General features: G+C 41.6%; 1 protein-coding gene across 1 annotated transcript in view; it reads left to right on the plus strand.

The window, feature by feature from the left end:
• The window catches only part of rgs11 (regulator of G protein signaling 11), a gene marked incomplete at its 5' end in the record, with an annotated part of 10,914 nt that extends 2,575 nt beyond the window's left edge, over window positions 1-8,339 (plus strand). The window contains 13 exons of the mRNA XM_083782126.1: window positions 1-27; window positions 703-761; window positions 888-964; window positions 1,424-1,505; window positions 3,152-3,217; window positions 4,335-4,358; window positions 4,476-4,537; window positions 5,337-5,450; window positions 5,731-5,846; window positions 6,785-6,872; window positions 7,113-7,251; window positions 7,665-7,747; window positions 8,210-8,339. The exon at window positions 1-27 is cut by the window's left edge and continues 25 nt beyond it. Coding sequence (XP_083638252.1) covers window positions 1-27; window positions 703-761; window positions 888-964; window positions 1,424-1,505; window positions 3,152-3,217; window positions 4,335-4,358; window positions 4,476-4,537; window positions 5,337-5,450; window positions 5,731-5,846; window positions 6,785-6,872; window positions 7,113-7,251; window positions 7,665-7,747; window positions 8,210-8,309 — 1,037 coding nt within the window. The 3' untranslated portion in view covers window positions 8,310-8,339. The remainder of the gene's footprint in view (window positions 28-702; window positions 762-887; window positions 965-1,423; window positions 1,506-3,151; window positions 3,218-4,334; window positions 4,359-4,475; window positions 4,538-5,336; window positions 5,451-5,730; window positions 5,847-6,784; window positions 6,873-7,112; window positions 7,252-7,664; window positions 7,748-8,209) is intronic.
• Between the last annotated feature and the right edge of the window lie 4,868 nt (window positions 8,340-13,207).

Raw genomic sequence — 13,207 nt, forward strand, 5'->3', positions numbered from 1 at the left:
GGTGGCCTGCCTCAGAGCTAGACTATGGTGAGTACTGACTGTGGTTCTCAACCTTTTAAGACTACTACTGCTATGCACATTATTTAGCAACATCTTTTTTTTTTTTTTTTTTTTTATCGGCCTCAGGCCATAATGGGTTAAGATCATAGATCCATTCCTTGCATGACATTGACATTATTTCAGATATTTCCAGCGTTCCTTTTTATAGGTTCAATACGATGGTGGTATCCCCAACCTGTTCCATGGAACCCCTACCGCTCACATAATTGCATTGATGGCCTGTGGGACCAGTTAGACTTGGGACATACATTAGTGAACTACCTACATCAGTACCACCACAGAAAAGACTTGGCTTGTCCCTTTGAGTCTAATTTTACACACTCAGGTTTATATCAACACTGGGGATTTCACTATGCATGGGTATACCAGATCGGCTTAAAGATGAGCACTGCTGCAGCAGGATACATCCACTTGAATTCGGAATAGTAATGAATATAGTGGAAATGCACACCCATCTAATGTTAGTTAATGATAGGGACTAACTTCACATGTGAATTGATAACAGAAATGTTACAATTTAAACACATGGTAATACTTCAATTCATCAACAAACAAAGTGCCTATGGAGGTTTTTTATTATTCACACTGTGATTCAGAGATCTTTAAGTCACCATGGTCTTGTCTCTCATCTCTTCTGTCTAGCAATTTATTTAGCCAAGAAGAACATAAGGAAACAGGGTGAACTGATAGAATATGAAAAGGTGAGTTGGTGTAATAATGCCCTGTAATTCAGGAGGGAAATGTGTGTTTGTGTACATCCATGTACTGTGAATGTCATTCTGTTGAATACTCTCTCTCTCTCTCCCCTTCCCTCTTGTTCTCTCTAGGAGAGCTACAGTCTGTTGCACAAGAGAATCAACCACACCTGGGACTTTGTTGTCATGCAGGCAAGAGAGCAACTCAGGTAAGCAGTAAACACACAAGCACACACACACACCATACACATGCACGCATGCTTTCTAAAAACCCCTCCCTTTAGATTTCTGACCACTCCCGCCTGCAAGGATTACAACATTTGACCGCCCACACGACCCACAGTCAATTCCTGGTAGCCGCTCCTGCCCACAACAAAAAATTAAGTCCCATTTAGTCCTGCATCATCCCACGACTTTCTCATTTAGTCCTGCTAAACCCGCAATACAGCACCACGGACAGCAACAATATTGGCCTCTTCTTCCTGCATGCTTGTCAGTGGTTATTAGGCTAATATTAGCTATTATTCACATATCCTAAAAAAAATTCACAAATTTACGTTTTGAAAATGATGTTCTCTGCATTTGATAACAAGTAAAGTACGACAAGTGACCACACAAAAACATGACATAACTTGTCTTGGGGCCTTCCACTGTCATTTTTGTTTCAGGGCTTCTAAGCAGAGGCGGAAAGCTGACAGGATTGTTCTTGAATGCCAGGAACAAGCATATTGGGTCGTCAACAGACCTCCGGTATTCCATTCAATTGTGTTCTTTCACTTTCATTCAGTGCCACTGCTCTATGTACTCACAAAGTGACCTATAGATGCAAGACTAAATCCAAACTAAGTAGTACTATATAGTATATATCACACTATACTACAATGGTTCTCAACCTTTTCAGACCGTGACCCCCAAAGAATCATATTTGAACTGGGGACCGCCCACCCTGATAAGCACTTGGAATTGTAGGTGTGTGTTGAGGCATTCAATTTAGTTTGACTCGGTTCCACAGATCCACTGATCTACAAGCTCACGGTTGCGAGGCGTTGTCCCCCTTGAGTAAAAGATGAACTATTTATAAAATATGTACAATATTTAAGGTGTTTTTAATTTGAGTTATAGAGGGCTGTCTTTCAGAAGTCTAATTGCTTGGTATATGCTCTTTATGTCTGGCCCTTAAAGCTATGGTATTTGTTCATTGTATTTCATTAAAAGAAAAACAGACGCCAGAGGGTTAGTGTACTACTAATACTAAAGTACTGCACTGTGCTATTAGGTATATGTAAACTTAGTACTATACTATAGTATACTATGAGCATTACAATCAGTTACAGTATGCTGTGTATGCCATGCTGTGCCACCATACCATTGTATACATATAGTGTACACAGACATGACACCACCTGACTCCACTGTACTGTGTTGTGCACAGTGCTGCCATGCTGTGAGGGAACCAAGTCAGATAGCCTGATTAATGTTAGACCCTGTATGAAATATTCAGCAGAGCTGCTAAAAGCACCAGCTAACAGCGAGGTCAAAGAAGGAGAGAGAGAGAGAGAGAGAGAGAGAGAGAGAGAGAGAGAGAGAGAGAGATGGGGGTAGGGTAGGTGACGGGTAGTAAAATGTCCAACTAACAGCAAAGAAGGAGGAGAGGAGGATGGAGAGAGATGGGTATAGAAGCTTGAGCAAACAGCAAAGAAGAACAGAGTGGGGGTAGAGAGACCACAAAGAAGGAAGACGAGAGATGAGAGAGGGAATTAAGGAAGCAGGGTTACAAGCTCCATCTGACTGGAAGGCCAAAGGAAAGGAAAGATTTTGAGAGAGAGAGAAACAGAGAGAGAGAGTGAGCAAGTGTCCTGAGTGAGAGTGAGTGAGTTACGGACAAAGAATATTCAGTCTTGTGGAGTGAGCGGTCCGTAGTAAGTGAGAGGTAGAAAGAGAGAGGCACAGGGAGATGGGGCAGAGGGTGGTAGGGGGGAGGGGTCCCATCCTTTTCTTTGCCCTTTGAATGAAGGATGACAGACTATAGGGAGAGAAAAAAAGAGAAACACAAGCTAGGGAATAAAAGTCACAGCAAGTAGAGTGGAAAGGCACACGAAAGGATAAGTGCTCTGACTCACGCAAGCACGCACGCACGCACGGTCGCACACACACACACACACACACACACACGACACACGACACAGCTAAGATATAGCAGTGTCTGCCCATTTTGTGGTGCCACAGATTGAAAGCCCATTCATTTTTCCCCAAAAAGATTTCCGGAAATATTAATTATTTCAAGCCTTGAACCAAGCCATCTAGGATTCTGGAGAATCATGACCACAAAACATTAGATTTAGTCATATTTTATACTACTATACTAAACTGTATACGTATTGTGTTTGTGCTTTCAGCCTGGAGTGCACAACGTCTTGGACGTCGGGGGTCCAGAGAGATTCGTCAACACAAGAGTCACGCTGGTCAGCACCTCACCTGTTTCAATACTGCCGACTGCACACAGCTTTGTTACTTATGGCAGTGGTTCCCAAACGCTTTGATGTCAAGGACCCCCAAATCATTAGAAAACACCCCATTAGACACCCCATTAGAAAATGTATGCCAAGGACCCCCAAAAGAGAAGATATTTACGGCTCTAGCAGTGATTCTCAACCCGTTTAATGTCAAGGACCCCCATTTAATGGCATTTCTATCTCTGGCTGAGACCCCAATTTATATTGTAAAATCAATGTTAATTTAACTCTTTGAGAGTGTACTCTGAGAGTGAACTCTCTCAAGGACCCCAATTTGGGAACCACTGACTTATGCTATTCTACTAATACACACTGTACTGTATGCTGACTCTTTCTCTCTCTGTCCTTTCACATTTTCTGCTTTCTCACTGCGTGCTTCATGGCAAAGTAAGTGCCAGAGAGCTCATATACAGTATATACAGAAACTCACTCTGCCCTCCATCCTATTCATGGAGTGGTTCTCAAACATTTCCACGTCACTGACCCCCAATTCCACTGTGGACCCCCATTTGAAAATATTTTGTGCCAGGGACGCCAGGCGAGTAGCGTGGATTAGAATGTTCACTGGGCAAATTAGCATCGCAAGCGGGGTGGGGGGGTCAAGTCGGCAACCGGTTTCACTGACTTGCTAATTGGGGAGCATTTAAAACAAAGCGCGGCTTGGTGTGATTGGTGTGATTTTGGACACGTTGGCTACAACAGAATTTTTCTTTTAAAGATGTCTCCAAATGTTTTGAAAATGGAAGAAAAATCTTGAAAGCTATTTTCGAATAGCCAAATTATAAAATAGGGTGGTCAGACTGCTTTTGCATCACGCGTCGTGACATGTTGTGAGCTTGTAGATCTGCTATTTTCACTAGTTTAGAACCCAGGGAGAGATCAAACTTTTCAGCCTCGAGCAAAAATGTTTCTGAACCACTGCCATAGATAATGGCTTCCATGATGCTAAATGTGGATTAAGAATTCAAAAGAATATATACACTGATATACACAATTCACATACAACATAATCGTAATTAAATTATTATACTGTATGTCTGTGTGCGTTTCATCTCCACAGAACTAGGACATGGATTACTACAAGAATGAGGTAAATGGAGTACAGTACAGTTTAAATATACACTGTAGATGTACACAATAACTCACTCTGCAGGTGTCTGTCTGTCGGTCTGTCTGTGTGTGTGTGTGTGTTGCTTTTTATCTACAGATTGACAACAACAAAAGTGCGCTTGCAAGAAACCGTATAAAGTCATCCATTTGCCTGGAATGGTATGTGTGAGCCCTGTATGCGCGCACGCACGCACGCACGCACGCACGCACGCACGCACGCACGCACGCACACACACACACACACACACACACACACACACACACACACACACACACACACACACACAAGTCTAATGCTCTACTGTACTGTACTGTGGCTAAAAGAGACACTAATGGACACATCCTTAGGCAAGTTGGAATTAGTGGCCATTAACTGTTATGATCTGCTGCACTAATACAATAAAACTGTGTGTGTGTGTGTGTGTGTGTGTGTGTGTGTGTGTGTGTGTGTGTGTGTGTGTGTGTGTGTGTGTGTGTGTGTGTGTGTTGTGTGTGTGTGTGTGTGTGTGTGTGTGTGTGTGTGTGTGTGTGTGTGTGTGTGTGTGCGTGTGCGTGTGCGTGTGTGTGTGCGTGTGCGTGCGTGTGTGCATGCATTCGCACGTGCGTGTGTGTGTGTGTACTTGAATTACTATAGTAATATAATTTGAGAAATAGACACTGTGTGGATCTGACAAGAGAAATGGTTGTTTTATGGTAAAGGAAAAAAAAGTACACTTGGGAAAAGATTGAGGTTGTGGTTAGGGTTCGGATTAGACATTTAGAGGTCAGGTTAGGTTCAGTGTTAGGGTTGTCTTGTTCTATATTTCAGTTTGGGTTAGGTTTAAAAAGGGCAAAGAATAAATACAAATAGGTCCTCACAACCAAGTATAGTAATATAAATGTGTGTGTGTGTGTGTGTGTGTGTGTGTGTGTGTGTGTGTGTGTGTGTGTGTGTGTGTGTGTGTGTGTGTGTGTGTAGCTTTGTGAAGTACAGTGAGCAGTACTACAATCATGATCCCATCATGGCAGGCTGCCTTCCCAGCAACCCCTGGATCTCTGATGACACACACTATTGGACCATGAACGCACTCATGTGAGCGCACGCACACATGCACGTACGCACACACAACCGCACGATAGGCGTGTCGCTCTTATAGATCTGCTATTTTCAAAACATTTTGAAAACTTTTTGAATACCAGACTTTTACTTGGAACAATGTATGTCTACCTTATAGAAGTAATACTTTTACTTAAGAAAACAAATACGAATACTTCCAAAACTGCTTTACATCTGTATTGTCCTCTGTCTGGGTGTGTTTTCATCTGTGTGTGCGTGCGTGCGTGCGTGTGTGAGTGCGTGCGTGCGTGAGCAGGGTGAGCTTGCCTACCAGACTGAGGGTGGAGAGCTGGAAGTTCAGCTTCATGACGCTTCTCAACGACGCCATAGGAAAACAGGAGTTCATGACCTACCTGGAGAAAGAGTTCAGCGGTGAGTACTTATCTCTTACTGTACATGCAATTTCAACCCTTTTCAGTTCAAGGACCCCCAGATTTGTTTACATTAGCCTACAGACCCCCATTAAATCTTTATCTCTGTGAACCCAGCCTACACGTTATTATGAATGAATGAATGAATGAAAAACTTTATTCTGAACATAACAAGTCAGAGAATTAACAGAAGTACAATATAGAAGAAAAGAAAAATAATAATAATAATAATAATAATATTCCCAAAGTATAAACAACAAGAAAAAATATATAATAACGTTATATGGTTATTATGGTCTGGCTCTGAGGCCACAGAAAATAAACGGGAAACAGGAGAGAGTTTAACTACTAAACATGTTAACTATACAATAACACGTCAAAGCAAATGCAAACAAGTAAGGAATGAACCAAAATCCCAAACATAATTGAGGTTAACCAAATGAAGCTCTTCTTGTGGCCATGCCCAGGTGTAACTGTAACATAAGAAGCAGGGAAGTATTTTATACTCCGTTTACCTCTCCAATCAGCACCCTGCAAGACAGCTAGGCACATAGGGGGGGCCGTCACAATTGTAAAATACTTTTAACATTGAGAGCGTTCAAATGGAACAAAATGGAGCTCTGAGGGCCCATCTGGTTCCATTTGTACACAAACCCGTTGTGGGGTAGGGTTTGTTATGAGTATATGAGAAGGGCCATATAAAAAGAAGAGGGCGGTCGTCCTCCGCCAATTAATTTCAATTAAAGTTACTCACCTAGGTCCTAGGCGCATGCTCCCCCGGAAGTCCACTCTCCTTCTGGTACAGAAGATTTGGGCACTGAAGCATGCACACTATAGGGTTTCAGACTATAGAAGTAGTTTGTGCAGTATAGCATCTTTTATGCGCTAAGCTTGCAAAGTTGGATCTTACTGTCTTCTGCTCCTGTTGTGATTGTTTAGGGGAGAACCTGCATTTCTGGATGGCCTGTGAAGATGTCCGACATGGACAGTCTTCCTCAATTGTACAGAAGGTGGAAGACATCTACGCGTAAGTTTAAGTGCCTCTGACGCAAGATAGGGCCCTATGGGCTCCATCTTGCACCCTTTTTCCTTCATTTGGGGATTTAGTATTGTGTAAGAGGCATTCCCCTGTAATAAAATTCTATTTTGTGCCACCACTTAAATCCTTAAAACACCTCCACTAACCGTTACATTATGCATACTCTACTTACACAAGTACACATTCGCTGACATAGTGTGTGTGCGTGTGTGTGTGCGTGCGTTACAGGCAGTTCCTGGTTGCGGGTGCCACTCGCTGGGTGAACATAGACAGTAAGACGATGTCTAAAACCCTGGAGGGCATCCGGCAGCCGCATCGCTTTGTCATGGACGACGCGCAGATGCACATCTACTTCCTCATGAAGAAGGTCAGAACTGTGTGGCTCGCCAGCTTACACTCCTCAACCTTTTTCCCGACACACTTACATTATTATTATTATTATTATTACACACTGGTACGGGTCGGTACTCACAAGTTGCACAAGTTATCTATATCGGAATCGGTATAGGGAAGGAGAAAATGGTATCGGCACATATCTAACCCCAGTTTGATATGCATTAGATTAGGCCCTTTCTACACTCTCTCCTCACATCCCTGGTGGTCACCGGACCTCAGGTGGAGAAACATTGGCATAGAGTGAAGTAATTATTTAGATAACCTGATAGGATAGCTAAATAAGACATTGGTATGACCGTTGAAAATGTTTAAAGGATATAGCCTCAGTTTGCTCGACAGTGTGACATACCATCAGCGTGTGTGTGTGTGTGTGTGTGTCTCCAGGACTCCTATCCCAGGTATTTGAAGTCAGACCTATACAAGAACATGCTGGAAAAAGCCATCGTCCCCCAGGAGACAAAGAAAAGGTGAAAATATACCTTCATAACCTCCTTTCTGTACAATAAGCAAGGTATAAGTTGAATCATCCCGTCAGGGTTTATTTCTCAACAACGACCGGCGCGCTGTCAATTATCACGCTTATTACACGGCTACTTAGTAAGTCTATTTCTCACTTCAAACATTCTTGAGCGCAATGTTTAGTTGTAAATGACATGCGCGCGTTTGTTTACATGGCTGCCGTGTTGGATATACAGCATAAAATCAAGCAGTGCAGCAGGTGCTCCGAGCCTTTGATTAGACAGCGGTAACCAGAAATAACACACGGCTGAATTCAGTGATTGACCAATCAGAATCAAGCATTCAACCAAGCCGTGTAATAATACACTATATCATCATTGAACCTTTTTCGCTCTTATTCAACTCTCAGTCATTCAACAAGTCTTTTACGCCTCTCTCCATCTTTCACTGTCCCTTTCCCTATATCTCAGTGTGTTTCCTTTCATGAGACGCCAGCGTCATGCCAGTCCCTCTCCTGCCCAGGCAGCTGCCCAGGTTGCCGAGGAGGACGGCCAGGCCTCCCAGGTGTGACCAGGTCTGCCAGATGTGACCAGGTGTGACCATCCCTTTTCAAACCAGTGGTTCTCAAACACTTTATGTCAAGGACCCCAAATGGATATGCAATTGGCAGCAGACCAACCCCCCCCCCCCCATCAGAAAATGTGCCAGCGACCAAGTGAAGATTTATGTTAACACTCTTTTTCAAAATTATATTCAATATTTCAAAAAACTTTGCTATTTAAAAAGAAAAACATATATCCATTTATACGTTGGCTATTCAAAACATGCTAGCTGTTGTTTTTGAATATCCAGTGTACAAATGGATAAGGTGGTTACAGGTTAAATTACTTTTGCTGGAGGACCCCCTGGAACTCCCCCCCAAGGACCCCACTCTGAGACCCACTGTTTCAAACAACCTCCACAGCGCTCTCTACTCTCGTCTCCTCCGTTCTCTCCGTCTCTCTTAGTCATTGAGCAAAGACTGCTCACTTACGTCAGCAGTGATGTAAAAATAGAGGCTTCATTTGTAGTCACACATAAATGACAGTCATGCGACAAAGCATACGGAAATTATAAGCCTTGGTTTAGAAGAAGACGAATGGAGGTCAGTGGTCAGAAAATATGCAATTAAACAAAAGTAAATCATAGATACTTTTAAGTCAGTAGGATACTGACTAGATACTGATGCACAATTAAGTCATGGGACTTAACTTAACTTTTAGTAGAGGAGGCTGAATAAACAGTCAAAAAGGACACGCACATCTAAACCTATAGGCAGGGTGCTGGATCAAAATAAAGTCACAATGAAGAAATGAAAAAAGTAAATTATCTTTACTGATAGGTAATGTTTTGGTCCGCAGCCCTTCTTCAGATCTTCAGAAGGTCTGAGGAAGGTTTTTTTTTTTCATTTTCATTTCTTCATTATGACTTAACTTAACTTTACCATAACACACATGTTTACCAATGGACAGGGTGTGAGGATTTCTTTTACATTGGTTATTACACCATATAATACTGCTATAGATCAGGGTAGGGGTCTTCAACATTTTGCATGCCAAGGACCTCTTAACTGAGAGAGAGAGAGAGAGAGAGAGAGAGAGAGAGAGAAGCAGGGACCCCCACAGTCCCACTACATATTGTATAAAACTGTGTTGCAGATTAAACTCTTTCATAGATTTAAAAGATAGCTTCATATCGACTTGTTTGACAGCACTGTCATCAGTGTTGGACTCATGTTAATATGTATTTTCACATTTAACCACTTTATTTCCCTGTACACCAAACATCTTTGCAGGAAATTGCAGATCTACAAGCTCACAACGCGTAGATCTGCTATTTTTGGCTCAAGATCTCCTCAGAATAGGGATGCTAGGGTTCAAGTGGTTAATGTAAAAACAAACCTGTTGAAGATATATGTTACACAGCTATAGAGATGTTGAAGACCCCTGCTATAGGTTACACAGCTATAGAGCGCCCAAGTCCTGACGTCACTCGCTCATTCCCTGGTCTTGCCTGGTTCACGGAAGTAATTTTTCTATGGAGAATAACATGGGGTCAGCTTAAAATCGTTTCATATAAGCATTGTGGTTCAAAAATAAACAAGCTATCTCGGCGTTATTGTCAGGGAGGTGTCTCTGTATCGTTTGCGACAGTCAGTCACTCATCTGTTTCTAGCGAAAATGTAACTAATTCAGTAGCAGTAACAATAGCGTTTTCTCTCAGTCAGTTTATTCTTCATATCCATGTGAGTGAAACGGCCGGGATGACATGTTTATTTTTCAAACACAGGTCTTATATGAGGTGATCTAAAATCCCCCTATGGGGATTACAATGCAAATAAAAAGTACATGAACCTGTGAATTTGCGCCCTCTACCGATATTGATGTCAGACTTCGGTGCTCTATTAGAGAGCCTTTACCACAAGTGAAGTGCTGCACACCCACCACCGTACAGAGAATGTGAGCCTTGTCACTGGCACTGATCCAAAAGAAAAGTCTTCCTACTCATTATTCCTAGTCTCTGACCTCATTCCACTGCCCTTTTTATTTGTATTCTTCCTACAATAAACTGTACATAAAATATGCACCTGTTTCTTCTTCCTCTTTTAATGGTGCTACCTAGTTTTAGGCATGTTGTTATTGGCCAAAACTGAAATAAAAACTAAAATGAATGTTTATTATCATTATTTGTTTTGTTTTACTTACTTTCAAAATAGCGCTCGGGTAGCTAACCGTTATGGAGGTGACTAAGTAAAAAGACCTAACCTAACCACGAAATGGATGTCTATAATCAAGCTTTTAAAAGGGGCAATGCACGGTAATAATGGGTCCTAGGCTAGTCTATTGAAGTGCGACGGCACCAGCTACATGCTGAATACTGCCTGACATACAGCTGCAGGACAAAAGGGTCCTGTCAATTTGACTAATGGAGGTAGGTTTTATGTGGGGGAAGTCACGCACGCACGCACACAGATCCAGATCTGCATGTAGGAACACTCTAAGGGAGCACTTTCTACAGTTCTGAGGATTAGAGTAATCCGCTTCTCTGCCTCTCGCCATCCTCTGCGTTGTATAATTTATTATTATGATGTGTTTCTGAGAAGGAAAAGCATGCAAGTTTATGCAATATCAATAACATACTTAAAGGCATTCCTTTTCATAATCCTGTTTATTTAATTTCTTGGTACATTCAATTTAGATTTGAGATTTTCTCTAAATAGCTTTGTACAGTACATGGAATATAGTGACGTTCTCTATCAAAAGCCCTACAGATCACAGTGGCTTTTTACTGTGGAGTGCTTTTCACAATATCATGGATTTCGATGTTCACTCTCACGTACAGGCACAGACACACGCTCAAACAGAATAAAAATAATATCAAAGTAAGAACAGAAAGTCTCCCGCAATGTCGCTGTGCATAATAATAAGATCATCGTTTGAATCTGTGCAAAATCACAATAACAAATCTAAACAATCTGAATGTAAAGGAAAGACGGCTCAGCCGATACCAGACAGTAGTAATGCCTCCACTATGAGTCTTACACAATTAAAATATTTAAATTAAATAAATCAAAAGTATAAGAGAAAGTGTACAGTACAGTAGTTTTACTGGCCCAGTAGAGCAGTGGTTCTCAACCAGTGGGTCCCTAACGAGGACCCCAGATGACCATTTTAATGCCTAAAATAAATTAAAGAAAGAAAAGACCATTACCGCATCAAAAGTACAGATAATCAACACTATACTCTGTTGAAACATTGGCTAAATTGTCAAATAATACAGTATAAGAAAGAGGCAAAAATTGTGAAAATAGACGATCTACAAGCTCAGAACGACTCACATTGCGAGGCCTTGTGAGCTTGTAGATCGGCTATTTTCACAATATTTATTGTGGAACCGAGTCAAACAAAATTGAGTGTGGTAGGGGGGTCCCCAGTTCCAATATGAGTATTCTGGGGGGGGTCACGGCCTGAAAAGGTTGAGAACCACTGCAAGAACACAAACACAAATAGATACACAGACTGACAGACATACACATGCTGAAATACACAGAAAAGGAACTGAGGCACGGTACACAAAGATCTCAATATACATTCTTTAAGTGTTCATCTACACACAAGGTCTAGTAGTCTAACTACAGTACACGACGTCATGGTGTCTTTGCTTCAGCCGTCAAAAGTGCTTCAGAGAACATCTCGGTTAAACAAGAATCTTTAAAGGTAAGAAGAGAGAAGGCAAAACAGAACAGAATGTGGACATTTCACCCAAGTTGGGGTCACTCGTTTTAACCAGTGGTGGAAAGTAAGTAATTACATTTACTCAAATACTTTTTACCAGTTTGATTCCACTACATCTCAGAGCAAATACTGTACTTTTTTATTTTACATCTTTAGATACTAGTTACTTTGAATTATCCCAAAACATACATTAACCACTTCAGCCCTATTTAACTTTGGCTATTTGAAAATAGCCCAAAATATAAAAGCTTACAACACGTTGTGAGCTTGTAGATCTGCTATTTTCAAAAGAGTTTAATACATTTTTATACTGTACATGATACTTTGTGAAACCGAACATGCTGCATGAGTACTTTTTTACTTTTGGTACTATAGGCCTAAGTATATTTTGATGCCAATACCTTTGTACTTTTTACTCAGGTAAATTTTGATTACCGGATTTATTTATTTACCGGTAGTCATAGTATTTCTACATTGCAGTATTGACCGGTACTTTTTCCACCACTGGTTTTTATCACTGCTACAGTTACACAGTGCGTGATCAAGTCCCCAACATGGTGTGACGACGACTTTTGGCAAAAAACCTACAGAAAAATACCTTACCACACATCTCACCCTCAGTTTAGAGATGAGTTTGGCAGGGGGAGGGAGGGGGGGGGGGTTTCAAGGTTTCAGGTCGACACACACAGGTAGGGCAACAAGAATAAGAAATCTATAAATAGAGTCATGTACGTCACTGGACTCTCGATGTGACACACTCGATAAAAATATGTAAAACTTATTTTACAGTTCGGCATTCGTAGAAATATTTATAACATTCATTCCATGTTCTAGTAACAATATGTACATCTATAGAGTTGGGGGGGGGGCTGGGTGGTCGGTTGGTGGGTATAAGCTCACCCCCCACCCCCCCACCCACAAAAAAAAAAAGAAAAGAAAAAGAACAACTCGTCTGGTGTCACTATGAGGTCAAAGGTCGAGTGGTCTAAGTAGTGCTGTACACATGAGTTGCCATGGAAGGTAGCATTTAGGTATTAGGGTTGCATTTCATTAGTGGGGTTGCATGAGTAGCAGGGTTTCATTTAGGTTGCAGGGTTGCATTATATTAGTGGGGTTGCATGAGTAGCAGGATTTCATTTAGGTTGCAGGGTTGCATTTGGGTAGCAGCAGGGTTTCATTTGGGTAGCAGGGTTG

This window comes from Protomyctophum parallelum, assembly GCF_964188405.1.
Source record: "Protomyctophum parallelum genome assembly, chromosome: 14".
In the NCBI taxonomy this organism is placed as follows: domain Eukaryota; kingdom Metazoa; phylum Chordata; class Actinopteri; order Myctophiformes; family Myctophidae; genus Protomyctophum; species Protomyctophum parallelum.